At 40.8% G+C, this 18,072-nt stretch overlaps 1 protein-coding gene across 1 annotated transcript; it reads right to left on the minus strand.

The window, feature by feature from the left end:
- Positions 1-1,997: 1,997 nt before the first annotated feature.
- GOLT1B (golgi transport 1B) lies at positions 1,998-17,953 on the minus strand. The gene is made up of 5 exons (XM_063134770.1): positions 17,777-17,953; positions 12,487-12,578; positions 10,984-11,162; positions 8,546-8,627; positions 1,998-5,578 (listed from the first exon to the last, which is right to left on the minus strand). Exons 1-5 carry the CDS (start codon positions 17,799-17,801, stop codon positions 5,540-5,542), a joined length of 417 nt encoding a protein of 138 aa, XP_062990840.1. The 5' UTR covers positions 17,802-17,953; the 3' UTR covers positions 1,998-5,539.
- Positions 17,954-18,072: the final 119 nt, after the last annotated feature.

An 18,072-nucleotide genomic window follows, 5' to 3' on the forward strand; every position in this document is an offset into this window, starting at 1 on the left:
TTTAAAGGTACAGGTAAAGGTACATGAGGACCTAACAACCTTTGAAAACAAAACAAAATGGAAATAGAGCCTAATGGGTTATCTAGGGGGTTGCATCAAGAGAGAAGGATTTGTCAATGAACACTTCCCTTCGCCATCATGACCTGGATTTAAGAGTGGAGGATAGAAGTATATTGATAATGAACAAACATAATCTGCCTGGCCCTGGAGACTATGGAAATTATTAAATTAGACTGCCTATTGTTGTTTTTAAAAAAGTTCATAGTTCTCAGTTTTAAATTTAATTATATTGTTATTTTGCCCTTCTTCAAGATGCTGTGAGCAGCTCACATGGTTCTCCCCTTCGCCCCCATTGTGTACTTGCAACATCGCTGTGAGGTAGGTTAGGCTGAGTGTGACTGGCCCAGTGGAAGCGACACAGTGAGCCCCATGGCTGTATGGGTATTTGAACCCGAGTTTTCCTGTCCCCATGTCTTTTTTCTCCCCTTACTCAAAAGTAAGCATGGTGGACCCAGCCTGGATTGGGAAACTAGTGTGGGGGTGCTTTAACCCTTTGCACCCCGCTTTTTCAATCCAGGCAGGCCTCCTGCACCTGCAGTTTGCATTGCCAAAGAAGAAAAAAGGATCCATTAAAACAAATGACAATTCAAATTGCAGGTGCAAGGGGACCAATCCAAATTAGGACTGCAGCAAGGGACAAAAGATTAAAGCCCATTTTATACCGATCACACATGTATACTAGGATATTAATCGAGCCATCTGGGTTTACTTTTGAGTAAAGGGGAAAAGACATAGTTGCTACCTTTGGCTGGCTTCATACAACCTAGTATTTTATTGTGTTTTTGTGTTGTACCCCGCCTCGATCCAGAGGGAGAGGCGAGTAACAAATAAATATATTATTATTATTAGTATGGGTTGATGCTGAACCATGGGTTATTGTGTTGTCTGAATGCAGCACATTTTCTGCAGGGTTGTTTATTAGCCGGGCAGTGTGACTCTGAACAATCCAGCAACAAGCCATGGGTTCTCAAGGTGGCTTGTTCAAGAGAAATAAACCACACTGCATGGTTAACAAGCCACCCTGTAAAAAACATGCTGCGTCCAGCCAACATGTTAACCCACTCTGAGAAAAATGTGTTGCATTCAGACAACACATAGCCCATGATTGTTTGAACCCAGTCTATGTCTTTAAAGTTTGACTACGGGAGTGCACACAACTCGGATCCCAGAGACTTTTTCAAGCACAAAAGTGAACAGAGATGTGCAATATCAGCATCTGTGATGGGCAAGCACTATGAGGATTCTGGATTAGCCTGACACAGATAAGGACGCAGACAAGCTGGAGCATGTTCAGAAGAGGGCAACCAGGATGATCAGAGGTCTTGAAACAAAGCCCTATGAAGAGAGACTGAAAGAACTGGGCATGTTTAGCCTGGAGAAGAGAAGATTGAGGGGAGACATGATAGCACTCTTCAAATACTTAAAAGGTTGTCACACAGAGGAGGGCCAGGATCTCTTCTCGATCCTCCCAGAGTGCAGGACACGGAATAACGGGCTCAAGTTAAAGGAAGCCAGATTCCGGCTGGACATCAGGAAAAACTTCCTAACTGTTAGAGCAGTGCGACGGTGGAATCAGTTACCTAGGGAGGTTGTGGGCTCTCCCACACTAGAGGCCTTCAAGAGGCAGCTGGACAAGCATCTGTCAGGGATGCTTTAGGGTGGATTCCTGCATTGAGCAGGGGGTTGGACTCAATGGCCTTGTAGGCCCCTTCCAACTCTGCTATTCTATGATTCTATAAATTCTTCATATTGTTTCCAAAATTACTCAGGTAGGACTGATAAGGCAATTTCTCTTGGATAAGGGAAAAGGAGTTATAATATCCCTTCCTACAAAAATCACACAACTTGAAAAAAAACACCTCTTATTGAGATAAGTAACAAAAAAATGTACAGAACATTTCAATAGTAAGGTTTTTTTAAAAAAATGACACCAACCATTAATAGAAAAAGTACCCATTTATTCAAGGTATGACAAGTGTATTTACAGTATTTTTCTCTCTCTCCAGGATAAGATCCTTGTGTGATTCTTAAAGCAGAAATCAAGAATTACATTTAAATGGGAAGAATCTTATTTTGTTACAGAAGGTACTTTTTTGTTGCGAATGATTCCGACACACGCAGCCCAATCCTATGCATGTTGACTTGGAAGTAAGCCTCAATGAATTCAGTGTGAATCACTCCCAAGTAAGTATGCGTAGGATAGCAGCCTTGAGGCTAAGGAGTCCTTCTGACCTCTTCTATCATAATACCAATGCTGCAAAAAAACAACACAACCCAACATTTTGCATTTGCCAAGGTGTATTGCCCTGAAACTTGCAGATGTTATGCTTTGTTTCTATCTCTGCTGCTCTCCTTTCTATCTCTGCTGCCAATTATAAGTCAAAGCCTTGAGAAAATTCACTGCCCTAAGATAAACATTCAGAATGCTTTGAAAACAAAGCATGTTAGTTTGAAGGTAATCAAGGTTTTGTGTAACTTTCCATTTCATCAAAGGGCAGTGAGAGAGAGGTACTACCCACTCTTTTAAAGTCTCCCAACAATTCTTGTGCACAAAAGTACTCTAATCACATAGGGTTGCAAGACGAAACAAGGATTGTAATGAATGTTCACATTTTGTAATGAATGTTCACGTAAAAAACCACCACCTTTGCCCATGTCTTGTTTTAAAAAAACAACAACCCAGAGGTGCTTGAAGATGAATGTGATTCTCACCAGACAAACAGTAGGATCCCTACCAAACCAGATCACTTAAGAAGCAAATTGTCTTCGCTTTACTTTCTAGAGGACTACAGTGCTACCACCTTTACTATTTAACAACAAAGGTCCCTCCCAGATGTAAGTAAACCAGATAGAGCCATGAGAATGAGTCGTCTCAGGGTGCATTCAGAAGATGCTTCTCCTTGGCATTGTTCCCAGGAATGATTGGGAGCAGTTTCCTCCTTGGTTCATCTCATCACGAGAATATAAGGAACCAGGGAGATGCTCCATTTACCTGAATGCAGGTTATCCCTAACCGGGTAATATGCTGCAGAATCAGGGACAGACCTCCCAAGATCATGCAGCTCCTTTTCCCTATGGTGAGTGGCAAGGGAGAGAACATGCAAGTCTGTAGTCTGCTCCTGAGTTCCTCCTAGGTAGAATCCCAAGGACACAGCATCATCTGAAGAGATCCTTTACAGCTCTAGGAATGATATGGACATTTCTCAGTTGCTCCAAACCTTAAGCATCTCTCTTGGAGCTTGTAACATGGGTTAATCGGTTTCAGACATAGGAGCAATTCACAAAAGCACTCCTGTGTAGTTAAAAACACCATGTGGGAATTGGCAAGCAGGCACCACGGGTGCCAAAGGTTCATTTCACAAGCATGTCCCACTCAATTCAATAGGATTTACTTTTTAAAAAAACTTTTTGTTTTAGGGTTGTATCCAAAGCCCCATATTTTTTTACATCTTACAGACAGCAATGTGTGTCACAGAGACAAGATGAGGTACACACATGGCTTCAGGACTGAAGACCACCAATTTCAGGCCTTTTTGGGGAAAGAAAAATCTGTTCTGATCCTTAAGAGGCATTTTCCTTTCCCCAAGAGGAAATCAAAGAAATGTGGAAACTCGTGCAAAAGGTTACATTTGCAACCAGAAACAGTAATTCAAAAATGATTTTTAAAGCTTTTAAAATTGGCTTGTCTCGAATAAAAAAAGAGCTATTTAAATAACCATTTATTAGATGGCTCCTTCTGTCAGGCACTAGCAGACACACGTGGTTTATACTAGTGTTTAGAAAACAGCTTGCATAAACAGAAAATGCTCACACACTCCAAGTCAGATTATAAATGTTCTTCTACCTGTTTTGATGGGGGCTTCTATTAGGCATTCAGAGCCAAGCAAATAGGCTGGTCTTGCATTAATATGCAGCTTCGCTGAAGACCAATTGGATCAGTTATGCACCCAAGAGCCACCTAGAATGCTTCCCAGAAGTGGTGGGAGGGGGAGCATGAGTGACCTACAATTCCTCCCGCAACACTTGTGCATCTTCTTTGGTGGGGGGGGGGGGAAGGGGTGTGCGAATCCTCTCCCTGATCAAGTCACTTACACTTCTTCTCTCGCTGCTTCATCGGAATAATCAAAGTGGCACTGAAACTTGCCATTTGTAAAATAGGCACCCTTTCTAATCATCAGGATAAGAACAAATCAAGCCACAGGAATAAAATGTGTATTTAGATGTGGCACTTGATCAATACTACTAAAATACAATTTCCCAAAACTTCCCAGGACACAACTGACTTAATATTTTTAACTTCATTGTTAGGGGGAAAAAAAGTTATTTACACAATAAGTTAGATTTGTAACATGCTGTCCTAGAATAAGAATAGGATGCTTCAACTAAATGTCTCTGTATGGCATACTGGGTGCGATGCCAGTGTAAAAACATGTTACATGCTGCAGGGACATTGTGTTGCCTGCAGAAAAAGCAGCAAAGATTTCCAGGACTGGAGTGCCCTTTCAAAGGGTTGGTGAGCTGAGTAGGTCATATTTCATAAACTGTTCGAGCACCTTGAACCAAATCAGGTAATTTCAGAAGCTAAACATGATGTGCACAAAATTAGGGCTACATCCTGTTTCTAAAGCATATGTGTAACGTGGATCAAGGGAGCCAGCCAAAAAGGAGTGTAAAATTGGTTTCTCCAGTCCCTGCCAAACAAAACAGATATTAAAACCAGGATTGGTTTAAGACTAGTTTAGTACCAAAAGAAATGAAGAAGAAAAAGATAGTCTTTTTTGCATATTCCAAAGGTAAAGACACACCTAATCAGAATTTACATTTGGCTTTAAACATTTTCCTACAAAGGTTTATTTTAGCCATTTTACAAAGAGATTTATACAGCAGAACAGTGTAGTGAAATCCTCTGCTACTTGCGTATAGTTAAAGATGAAAACCCATCTTAAACGCCAGGCGTACCATACTTAAGGGAGTCTCTTGCTTTCAAACAGAAGAAACCACACACACACACAGAAAGATTTACTTTCTTCCAAGACAGGGGACGAAACAGGAAGTTTGGCAGGTGGGAAGAGAGAAGGGTCCTGCTTTACAAATTGACCCCAGTTTGCTCTACTACACCTTCAAAAGGAGGAGGTAAAAGTTACAGGCACTGTTAGTTCCCAGGGGTGGGTGGTTGGGGCTTGCTGCATTTAGCTCATACTCCAAAAGCTTTATGTCTTGAATAGTATAATGGATTTTCCCATGACCTTTTCTTCAATTTAGTTCACAGAATTCCTGGTGCTGCATGTCTTGGGCGCACACTTGCTCCATTTTTCTTTGCTAAGGATGTATTTTGTAGACTATGGTGTAAATTAAAAACTTACGTCAAGACCATTACAAACTTTGCCTTTGTATACAACAGAATCTTTGTGCTGATCTTTTCTTCAAGAGGACCTTATAAATAACATAAGTTTAGAACCAGTCTTCGGCACACTTGTCATTATACCATGTTGTTGCTTTCTCCGGCTTTATCTACAAGCTGTCAGAAAAAGTGAGATAAGGGGAAGAGAAGAGATGGTAATTTTAAGATCCAAACACACTGACATGCTATTTCAACAATATGTATGCATTGCTGTGCTTTTAAGTAAGTGCCTGAGTGTGAGCATACTCAAATAGTAATCACCAAGGCCTTATGTGGATTATACAAAAGTAACACAATTTGCATTGCAACTGTGCTTAGGCATGGCATGTTTTTATGTTGACAGAGAGCAACATGAAGATGCAATAGAATGAAAATGTAATAATAATAATAATAATAATAATAATAATAATAATAATAATAATAATAATACAAGTATAAATACAATGACCCAAAGGAAAAAGATTTTTTAAATATATATACATATCAGCCATTCATGCATTAATAGACTGAAGATGATATTTTCAACTAACCATTATTGGAATTGTCTCCTGAGCCTACGCAGGCTTTGAAGAAAACATCAACAATTAACTTTTCAAATAGGATTTAACTCCATAAAGACCAATTTATAAATGATATTGGTACAGATCAATGATAAGCAAGATGTCAAGCCTGATTACAAAGGGACTTAGACAGCAATGCTTAAAATAGATTTAATGTGAGAAGAAAATCCATCTGCATTAACTAGGCTTTGGATCAATCCTACAAATTACGGCATTGGCAAGTTAAGTGTTTAGGCTAGGGTATAGCGACTACAGCCAGCACAAGCTAGAAGCAAAAACTCTGGCATGGCACACTACTAGGCAAAGAAGAGGCATCACAGGGCTAGGGTGGAACTGACTCTGCCCTACCCTAAAGGCATTGTGGCCACGACATTCAGGTATCATGGTGCAATCCCATACGCCTCGCGTTCTGTAACACAACTGAGCTGCCCAAATCCCAGCTCCAGGTGTTACGTTTGTAATACCACATGTGTTCAAGCATGCATAATGCAAAAAAACCAAACAAACAGCAGTCACAGGCACAAACAAATACGGCAGCACCCACAAGGAGGACACCATGTTTGTTTACATGCATGGGCCATTTTTTTTGAAAAAAGTATGTGCTCTGTATCACGTATGGGCAATCCACAGGCCTTGGAGGCTTCCGTGCAACCCTGATACGTCCCTCCCTCCACCCACAGTTGAATTCCTCCTCTCTGTAAACCATGCCCCTGACAGCCCACTGAATAGTTGCTGGGTGTGCTGGCAGGTGTGTGATTTAGCTAGGAAGGTCAGCACACCAGGGAAGGGGATGGGGGCGCAAGGATTAAACCTTTCCTCTCTTGATGTGCATCCTCACCCTTAATATGTGAAAGTGTGTATGTGCATATCTGCAAGAGTTTGTGTGGGAGTGAATCAGTGTGTGTGTGTAGGGGGGGCAGGCCCTGGCTTTACCTATCAGCTCAGCCTTCACAAGCAAAGCCCACTGGCATAGGGCCCCCAACTACCCACCCACTTCTGCAAGGAAACTTCATGGCTAAACTGGGACTGAGTGGCTTGCATGAACAGTAAGTGAGCCAGACAAGAGGATGGCTCTAAACCGCTGGTCAGGGGGTGGACCTGAACCCTCTCTTCAATTTCATTAACGCTGAACCAAAGGACCATGGCATTTACTCCAGTGCAATGTCCTGGTGTACATGCAAAACTAGCTTTCAAAAGTCAATTAAGGGTATTAAAATGACTGGCTCTGAAAACCAATGCGTTCTTGAAATGCTTTTATCTTCTCCAGCCGCCCGAAGCCAGTGGTTTTTGGACAACCTTACAGATCCCTTTCTGCATGGCCCTGTCTACAAAAGTACTCCTGCACAGCTTTCACAGGTTTCCTGCACATTGCAGAGAATCCCAGAGATTGTTCTAAAGTGCACTCTAGGGGTTCTCCATTGTCCTGGGTGAATAGTGCACCCCAAAACACACCCAAAACTCCTTCGGGGATGGACACCTTAAGGGAAGATCAGCAGTTGGGCAAGTTGTCTTAGAGGGAATTCTTCGCTACTATTACCTATCTTTTCATTGAGGACTCCTCAATAAAGTTCTGAGGAACCCTATGCTGCTCGCATAACTATTCAGTCAAATTTCCAGCAAATAGCATTTTAAAACATAAACATGACTTAGCAAATGGCAAAGATCTTGTATTGACAGAGGTGACCTGAATAAATACTACAGGTGCCTTACTCGTTAGAAGTAAAAGGAACCAATCAATTCCTATACCAAAAAGTGAAGCTCCATCTTCTGGAGCAGCTGTGAGGTAACAAAGAGATACCTTGATAGTTTTACTAATTCATGTTCAACTAATGATCTCGAAACAACACAGTACAAGAAATCATGATACATTATTGGGCCTCTGGTGCACCATATTACACACTAATTCTTAAGCAGTGAATTTCAGAAACTTGTAGGTGCAGCTGTTGGTAGCATATACTGAAGGCAAAGGAAATCTATTTCTGTCTGGAACATGGGATGAAACTCAAACAGTAGAACCCAAGTAAAGACAAAACTGTTAGTACGCCCTCCTCTTAAAATGTTTGGGAATCATAACGTAACATGATGATATAGCTAACAATTCCTTCAGTTTGCCTATGTTGAACCGGCATAATTTAGAATCCTCCTCTTACTTTTAGGTACCTAACAATGTAGGTATAACTGCAGATACAGGTATTTGGTAATCCATATTTCGAATGCATGTCTTTGTTCAAGGAAAGGAATACATCTTCTGTTGGTCCAGATTCTTCCAGTAATTGTTCAACTTTAGATTTTTCTCTTTAGGGCAGAAATTAGAATATTTGTGAACTGCACACTCACAAAATTAAAGGTTTTCAAACAGAAAACATGACTTTATCTGTGTTACATTTCTCTTCCTACAGTCTGCAGTTCCATTTTAACAGGACTAAACACTTAAAGGCAGTTATCCCCAAGTCCTATAATCCAATAAACAGAAGCATGAAAGATCAAGGCTTCAGAGTTTATGCAAAATAGTTTCAATACTTACTGAGCTTATACCAGGTAAATTCAAGAGATATCCAAGAACGGGCACTCTTCTAATAAAACCAACCACCACAGGAAAAAAGCCCCTTTAAAGAAAAGTAAATGCCACAGGTTAGAAGAGTTTGCTAGACTTTATATATGACTAGGATACGGCAGCATTACCACCAAAATTGCTCAGCTTTTGTATTCATAAATTTACAACACCTCATATGATATATGCTCCCCGCCCCCCTTAACTTTCAGAATGAACAAACAACCTTTCTCTAAATCCTTACATACTTCAGGTCAATTCAAATGTTACAAATGTTCCATAAGGAAATTGTTTCTTGCAGAAAAAAAGCATGACAGACATACGCAGATTACACTCATCTAATTTTGCAGCATTTATAACTACGAAGCCATGACTGGCTGTGGCTTCTCAGACGGTCCACGTGCAATCTTCACGTTGTTGTTTTTCTACATGGAAAAACACTTTCTGTATAGGAAATCTGAATAGATGTCACACTAAAGAATTTGCTGCTGGTTGCAAAAAATGAATTGTTCGCAATATAATTCCATACGCAAAACTTAATTCCCAACAAAATGTGAATGCCAATAAATTATGAAATGCTTTCCTGTTATTAAGACTGAAATTCCTTTTACCTCAAGATAATTTTTTAAAGATATCATCTTTAAAAATATCACACAACCCAAAGGTAAAGGGTATGAAAGGAGCCTTAGTATCAATAGCTAGTAGGGCTGGCTCAAGTTATGCTGATGCTTAAAGCAGAAAATCTAAATGATGAATTGCTCCCACGAATTAACATAGGGGATGTGAGGATGTTTCTTTTCACCTTGTCGTATGTATTGGAGTTCGGAATTACAAACTGAAACCTATCCTAGCTGTTCTACATTTTGAACATAGGAATCTGCCTTATACTGAGTCAGACCATTGGTCCATCTAGCCCAGTATTGTTGACACTGACGGGCAGCAGCTCTATAGGGTTTCAGGCATGCTTTTTTCCTACCCTACCTGGGGATGCCAGGGATCAAACCTCAGACCTTCTGCATGCAAATCAGCTGCTCTACCACTGAGCCACGGCCCCCCTGAATAATTTGTAAACTATGAAGGAGCTGTAGATTCTTGGGAAATTTTTGCTGCAACAAACAATGGAACCCTGTGGATATTTTTATAGTTAACCATGTTCCTACTTGAGCAATAAAATGACGAGATGCTTCATTATTGAAGATTTTACTTTCTCAGAGCCAAACCATATGAATGTGTGACCCCCAAGAAACTAAGGTTTCATTTTGTGGCATTTTAAACTCTTGCATGGTTACAAAAGCATATCTTGCAACTCGGACCGGAAAACCTATTTGAGTAATACTTCTAACAAAGCCAGTGCTATACAGTTAGGGACACAGCATCAAATATTAACTTGTGTGAATGAGCCATCAGATCAAACACAGCTAAAGTAACATTCAGATAACTTTAAAAACAATAGATTATTTAGACATCATGATAAACAATGAGGCTGTTCACACATTGTTGCAGCATTCAGCAGCTAATTCAGCAGCTAATTAATTAACCCATGAATTGCGGGGCCACATCTGAGCTGTTTCTGGCTTTCAGAAACAACCTACAAACACCTCGTTCATATATTCGTGAACAACCCAAAGTGTCCAAACCTGGACACTTTAGGTTGTTCATGGGTTAAACAACCCAAAGTTAACCTAAGAATAAATGGCTGTGACATGCAAAACAGGTCAATGGTTAAGGAAGCTTAACTATGGTTTGGTGTGACGTCTCAAGTGACAAACCACAGTTAGGTCCATTGTACCTAATGACCAAGTGCTGAGCAGATAAAAAAAATGAAAGCAGACAGGCAGCTCTAAAATCATTGTCTGTTCATTTGCAAGATCAGGCCTTTGCAATTATGATTAGTGCAAATCATGTCTCAGCATAATGTCTAAATTAAGCCCATGTTTTTCAAAAGAGGCATCAGGTGCTGAATCAACTAGCAATGAAACATGCATGTGTTCCAGCCTAGGTCCCATTAAGGACCCAAGGCTTGGTTGGCACCCACGGAAGTCTCAAAGCAGAGACTTGCCAATTCATAATCCATTTGGGAATATAAAGTACAGCGGGATTGTTTCACAAGATGAATTCTACAAAAAAACTGAACACATACACAGACCACTTGTTGGGGGAGAAAAAGATGTAACAATTGACTTTAAGGGCTGGTGGAGATATAATGCAAACAAGGTTGATCCACATATTTCTGCCCTGAGGTCCAAATCTCCTTTTGCTAGTCTTAACCACAGTTAAGTGTTACATATGCATTGAACTTGACAGTACTTAACATAAGCTAGTTTTCAGCGGCTGTTAATCAAAAGCACTTCACATCAGAAATAAGTATTACTCCACCAAAACAAAAGCATAGACCAGTGAAGAAGCCTTACCTGAATAAGAGGAAAAAGCCATAAATTTCAAGGACCATTCCTATCAGGGGCCAACCGATAAGAACGATAAGTACACCTCCCAGAAAGAAGCCCGAGGCTTTCATTTTGTGTTTTTGGAAGAAGAATCTGAATGTCCTTTCTAAGCCAATCACAAAAGCCAGGCCAGCCACAAATAAAACCTGTAAGAGCCAAAAAAAAAAAAAAGATCCCTCAATGAAGAAAGAAGTATTTGAGTTCAAGTATTTATAGAAGATAAATAAACCAGTGTCCAAAACTAAAGTCCATTTTCTTGTTCCATCTATGACACTGATTTGTTTTTGGGGAAAAACATGAATACGTCGAAGACACCTTTAGCAGTTTGGGTACAATATCGGCACAATGCAAAAGCAGACTTTGTTTGGAGCAAATCAATTAATTCATAAGTAATTAGAAAACAACAACCTGGAGTAATATCAGCACGACCTTTTAAGAACAGTTTGTGCTGGGCAACCATTGCTTCCTTCACTGAAAAAGTGTAACTTAATAGGCCACAGAACAAAATTGATGCATCTGGACGTTATCAAGGCTTTCAGCCTAATCCAGAACAACATCATTGTAAGTTTTCAAGATGAGCTGAAGATGGGTAATTAACCATGCCTAAAAGGGTAAATAAATCAGGTTTATTACTACTACAAGAGCAGTAATGAATATCTAACTTGGAAGAGGAATTTACTGGCACTCTGTAGGGGAAGCACTGGTTCCATTTTTGTGAAATCAGAAGTACTGTCCATGTCAACTCACACATTACTATATATATATTAATACTTCGACCCTATTCTATCTCATCTCCTAAACAACAAAAAGGTGTTTAGATGGACTCGTCTGTACATAAAGGGCCTGCTCACACTAAGGTTAAGCACTTTTAAGTCCCACTGATTTCAGTGGGACACACATTTCTTATAATGTAATCAGATGGGACTTAAGCATGCTTATTACTGTCTGGGTTGTAACTTAAGTTTCTAGAAAACTGTAGACCAAAGTGAGTTTTTTTCTTTTAAAAGTAAAAAGGTGATAAAAGTGATAAATCAAGACGGTATAGGAAAAATGGGGGAGGGCAGGCTGAGGAGAGCTTCTAATGTAAGGATAAGAAGTTTGCACTATATATGGTAGGGGAAGCCAATGTGGAGATTTTATGAGGGGAAACTGAAGGATGTTCACAGGAAGGGAATCCAAAGAGATAGAGGTTGTGGAGTTGCTGATTCTTCATTACTTTTAATACCACAGTTTGCTGTAGAGGGGAATCCAGCAAGGTTCAATTGGTGCCCCAGCTGCCAATCAGAAGTGTTCTCAGGTATATTTAGCCAAGGTTGCCTATGTTTGTTCAGCAAGCTCTGGAGTAGGTACTGTTGAAGATTTAACTTTTTCTCAGGTTCTTTGCCTGTTTGGCCACCCAGCACCATCACTCTATATTCAGAGGAACACATCTTTAGTTTATACTACACGTGTTTCCGCGAATTCACTTACATTTCCAATAGCCAAAAGTGCTTTGTCAAAAAATAGAATCATTCCAAAGAAAAGGAAAAACACTCCAAAACCTGTAAGTCCCATTCCAATTTCTGCAATAAAAAAAGAAGGAAAAAAAGAAAAAGAGGGGTGTTAATAACAATGCAGCCCCAGCAAGCACATGTGGAAATTATCCAATTTGCAAGTCCTTATGTATTAAATTGCAGTTACAACATTCACTGATATATTTTCTCCATCCATGACAGTGGCCCTCTTTTGGGTAGGATGTGTGCTATGATGCTACTGCATAATGGAAGAATTTCTTTGCTGGATCAGACTAAGGGTCCATCTAAGGATGCAGAGGGAGGGAGAGGAGAGGACTGAGGACGTACCTGCTTCCACAAACCGCCCAGAGAGCTTCAGCTATTGGGTGGTATAGAAATGCAATAAATAATAAATAAACCTCCCCCAGCATCTAGATGGCCATGCGACATCCCCGAAGGGAAGAGGGACATCCAGGGCCTGTAAGTTTAAAAACCCCCAACAACGACCACCCCATTTAACTGTTCCCCCCCACCCCCGATGGGCACGGACCGCCCCTGAGCAGCTCCATGCCCGTTTTAAGAGCCCCACTAACTGCGGTGAGGAAGAGAAACAAAAATGGGGGGCACCATGTACTTGCTCACGGCAAAATAGAAATAGTCCTTAATAAAAAAGCTGAAGCATCAGTTTCACCAGAATGCTAAATCTCTGTTTAAAAGAAAAGGGATTTCATTTTCAGATTATTTTTGCAAGTGTCATTCAGTCCAAACGCTTTAGAGTACAGATTCAAAGCCGCTGAAGCCACTATCTCATCTAAACAGCTGCACAATGAAACTGGCAAGAACTGCTAGTTGTCATTAATTAACTGCTTTATGCATAGCAACAGAAATGAGATGGACCATGTCTTCGCTGTTGGAAGTTACCCAGTTATCTTAACTGAAGGTGTGGACCAGCACAATGAACAATACTCTGATTTTTCCAATCGGGAATCTGGAAAAATCTTTCATTTGCAAGGAAAGTAGTTCTTCTTCTGATTCTGCATACACCAGGCTTATATTTAAACACTGGCTTGGAAGCCATAGATCACCTGGAATTGCATGCAGGTGAGTGCATGGAACTCCATGCAGACTGAACAGACTGGCAGAGGTGGGATGGAGCAGTCCGTCCCTCCTCTACAACCCACTTAGAAACCAAGAGAGTTGCTAAAGAAAGTCAGGCCTGTCCTCTATGCCCAGCAAAGAAATGGAGCTCTATGCCCTTCTTGGCCAGCCCCCAAGAGGTCCTATTATTTCAACACAATTTATCTGTATTTAAAATTATTGTATTCAGGTTACTTTCACACAAAATCCATTAAATTAGCTACTCTGCTTAGTAGGGTTCCAGCAATATATTGCTGAAAAGCAATTGTCCCATGATAACCAGGCAGAAGCTAGATTAACTTGGTCAGTGATTCTGGAAAAAAAAAGAAGACACGGAACTTCTGAGACTTGGAGTAAGGAGTGACTGCGTTCAGATCAACTTGCACCTAGTCTGTCATTCCCATAGAAAAAGCTTTGCTACAGGTGATAGAAAAACAAACAATTTGAAGAAATCCCAGGTTTGGATGTTCACCCAAACCTGTAAACCAAAGGCTACATCAAAGCATTCAAGTTCAGAATGCACTGAAAGGGAAAGACTAAAGGCAAACAGTGCTGTTTCTGTACACTAGTATGATCCCTGATTTTCAAAAGGCTGGAACGCCTGCAGCCCCTTGCACCCTCCCCTCAATACTTATGGTCTCCTTAGTTTAAAAAACCCATAATATAAGAAAAGTTGTTATGCTTATAGTGCAGTTAGATGCAAATACTTCCGATCTGTTTTCAAGTCTAGTTTTCTCCCTCATGATTATCCAAGACATTTGTACAACAAATGAGAATACAAAGTCCCCTATAATGGATTTGCACACCACAGTGTTTTTTTTTTAAGGAATAACATAGCAAATGAGTTTCACATTTATGAACTTGCTCCTACAGGCATGTTCCAACTGTGTCACTGCACCACATGCACAATTCTTACTTCCACTTTTATTGGGTAAGCCTCCCAAGTGTTTCTTGTGCAACTTCGATGAGTAATAATGGGTTCGTTTTATTTTAGTATAAAGAAATAACTAATGCAGGACTGGTTTGTTTAATTGAGAGCATATCATGCACTGCAGAGGAAATATTGTTCCACGAATCCTATGCAGGTCTAGGACACCCCAAAGAGTTCAATGGGGTTTTCTCCCAGGTTGGTGTGTATAGGATTGGAGACTAATACACCTAACCTAATCATACTAGTTTGGAATGCCTCAGGGAAAGTTCTGAATTAATAGGCTAGGATTATGGAAATACTGGTCATCTAAGCCCTTTCCCTAATGTAGATGAATCAAATTTTATCTAGAAACTAAGAACATCTGCCAAAATGAATATCATACAGTGATGTTCTGATTAACACATGTATCCCACCATGAGTCTTTAGTATCAAAAACTTCAAAGACAAAAGATTTTTTAAAAAACAAAAAAGCTACCTCAAATCTTGTTGTCAAGGTACTAGCGCCTGAGGGCTCACTTGAAAAGAGCAGGATTATTACTGTGCCCTGGACAAGTAAATGTCACACTCAAGAACCAGCCAGTGCAACTCAATTTTCAGAAATTGCAATACAATATCCAAACAATTTCACCTGCATATGTTGTGGCCTAAAATTCCCATCAGTACTCGCCACTAAAGCCAATGGTGAGGGATGATGACAATTGAGGATCTCCTCATATTTTAGCCTACAAGTTGCCCACCTGATCTAAATGAATGAGGCATTTGCTCACACTCATCCCCCCACCCTTCCCACCCTCTCCCAGTTTCCCCCACTGTCTATTCTAGACAATAAAATCTCCTCCTGGGTAGGAACCCACAGTTAATTTTCTTTTTAAATTAAAAATTAAATGCTATATAAATGATAAAATTAGTAATATTGTTTTATGTTTATTGTTTTATCAAGAACAAACTTCAAAGTGATCTTGATAGGCTGGAGTGCTGGGCTGAAAACAACAGAATGAAATTTAATAGGGATAAATGCCAAGTTCTACATTTAAGAAATAGAAACCAAATGCACAGTTACAAGATGGGGGGATACTTGGCTCAGCAATACTACAAATGAGAAAGATCTTGGAATTGTTGTAGATCGCAAGCTGAATATGAGCCAACAGTGCGATATGGCTGCAAGAAAGGCAAATGCTATTTTGGGCTGCATTAATAGAAGTATAGCTTCCAAATCATGTGAGGTACTGGTTCCTCTCTATTCGGCCCTGGTTAGGCCTCATTGCATCCAGTTCTGGGCTCCACAATTCAAGAAGGACGCAGACAAGCTGGAGCGTGTTCAGAGGAGGGCAACCAGGATGATCAGGGGTCTGGAAACAAAGGCCTATGAAGAGAGACTGAAAGAACTGGGCATGTTTAGCCTGGAAAAGAGAAGATTGAGGGGAGACATGATAGCACTCTTCAAATACTTAAAAGGTTGTCACAGAGGAGGGCCAGGATCTCTTCTCGATCCTCCCAAAGTGCAGGACACGGAATAAAGGGCTCAAGTTAAAGGAAGCCAGATTCCAGCTGGACATCAGGAAAAACTTCCTGACTGTTAGAGCAGTACGACAATGGAATCAGTTACTTAGGGAGGTTGTGGCCTCTCCCACACAAGAGGCCTTCAAGAGAAAGCTGGACAACCATCTGTCAGGGATGCTTTAGGGTGGATTCCTGCATTGAGCAGGGGGTTGGACTCCATGGCCTTGTAGGCACCTTCCAACTCTGCTATTCTATGATTCTATGTATGGACTATGCATTATTATGCAATTAGCCTTGTATTTAAACACATCCCTGCTAGCCACAGGCAACTCCACACACAGCAGAGAAATGCAGTTGACTACTGATCAACCCTTAATCTCTCTGCCAGCGCCAGCAGGCTAGTAAGTAGATGTAACTTTTGTGGGTTTTATTTACAACGCTGCATAAACAAAAACAAAGATGGGGGGGGGCTTTACAGTCACTCATTGTGTTGTTCTTTCCCTGGTTTCCTTTGGTTCAACTTAAAAAGATGGTTTTCCTGTTAGCACCATCCTGATGTGTCCCTTGGATATTTTTTTTTATGAATTTGGCAATTGTGATGTACCTATTGTTCCAAAACGGAAATGTGAAACATGAAATGTGTTGGGAAGTCAATTTCTAATTATTATTTTTTAAGCAACACGTTATTATTCTATTTAGTAACAATATTCACTATTAATACAAACATACGTTGGGCTTTTGAAACAGAGCAACCCATACAAAAATGGCTATTACCATATTTCTTTGATTGTAAGACGCCATCGATTGTAAGACGCACACTAATTTCAGTACCACCAACAGAAAAAAAACACCACCCGCGATTCTAAGACGCACCCCATTTTTAGAGATGTTTATATGGGGAAAAAAATGTGTCTTAGAATCGAAGAAATAGGGTATTATTAAAATAATAATTCTACTTTTGCATGAACTGCTCTATTCCACAAAACCAAACTGTGGTTTTTTTAAAAAAAATCCTGAATATGATTACTATAAATCTACTACTAAAAGACTGTCAACTTGACAGTCTTTTAGCATTTAAAAAAGCAATAAAGACTGATCTATTCTGGCAGGCCTATCCAGTGGAATTTTAGAATGTTTTAAGGATGTTTTAATAATGTATACTATGCTTTTAATCAGTTTTTATGTGTTTTATATTCGCTGTTGTTCCCTGCCTCGACCAAAGTGGAGAAGCGGCGGGTAATAAATAAATAAATAAATGTGTTACCATAAAAAGCTCAGAAAGTGTTCTCCCACCAAGTGAGGGGTTGTGACTGAACCCAGACTTTCCATGCAGCAAGTCCCTGGTTCAACAGGGTTCAAGCTCCTGCCTGAAACCCTGGAGAGCCACTGCTGCCAGTCAGTGTGGGCAATACTGGGCTTGATGGACCCATGGTCTGACTTGGTGTGAGGCAGCTTCCCATGTTTTTATTCCACACTCAATAACTCTCAATTATTCTTTGTTAATTCAGAGTATGGCTATAATCAATTACAAAATTATATGTATATATATATATATAGAGAGAGAGAGAGAGAGAGATGATAATATAAGATGACAGCAACAGTAGCAGGCGACCCATTTACTGAGGGGCTCAGCCCCCCCAACCCAACAGCCCCCCCACGCCCCTCCCCCTCCCCACGCCCCCTCCCCGAATTCACCCACTCTGAGTGTCCGTGAGGGAAATCATGATGACGGCGAAGGCAGCGCCGAGCGCGCGGCTCGAGCTCTCTGAGGAGGCAGGAGGAGGAGGAACGAAGCCGCCTCAGGAGCAGCAGCAGCAGCAGCCGCCACGTCTTCCGGAAACACGCAGCCCCTTCGCTCCCCGGCTCCGGCTGCCGGCCGTCCTGCCGCCGCTGCCGCCACTAACCAAAGCGGCGTCCCATTGGACAGAGCGCGCAGAGCCAATCAGCACCCGGCTTATTCCTGTCGCTCCCTCGACAGCAGGAATGTCTGTCTAG

The sequence above is a fragment of the Elgaria multicarinata genome, chromosome 9, assembly GCF_023053635.1.
Source record: "Elgaria multicarinata webbii isolate HBS135686 ecotype San Diego chromosome 9, rElgMul1.1.pri, whole genome shotgun sequence".
Lineage (NCBI taxonomy): Eukaryota > Metazoa > Chordata > Lepidosauria > Squamata > Anguidae > Elgaria > Elgaria multicarinata.

Bases quoted from the DNA above. Each gene is read 5' to 3' on its own strand.
- GOLT1B (XM_063134770.1), bottom strand. From the start codon at position 17,801: ATGATTTCCCTCACGGACACTCAGA. The intron at 12,579-17,776 runs GTGGGTGAATTC...TTTTTATTGCAG, and splicing joins TTCCCTCACGGACACTCAGA to AAATTGGAATGGGACTTACA. The intron at 8,628-10,983 runs GTAAGGCTTCTT...TTTTCTTTAAAG, and splicing joins GGCTTTTTCCTCTTATTCAG to GGGCTTTTTTCCTGTGGTGG.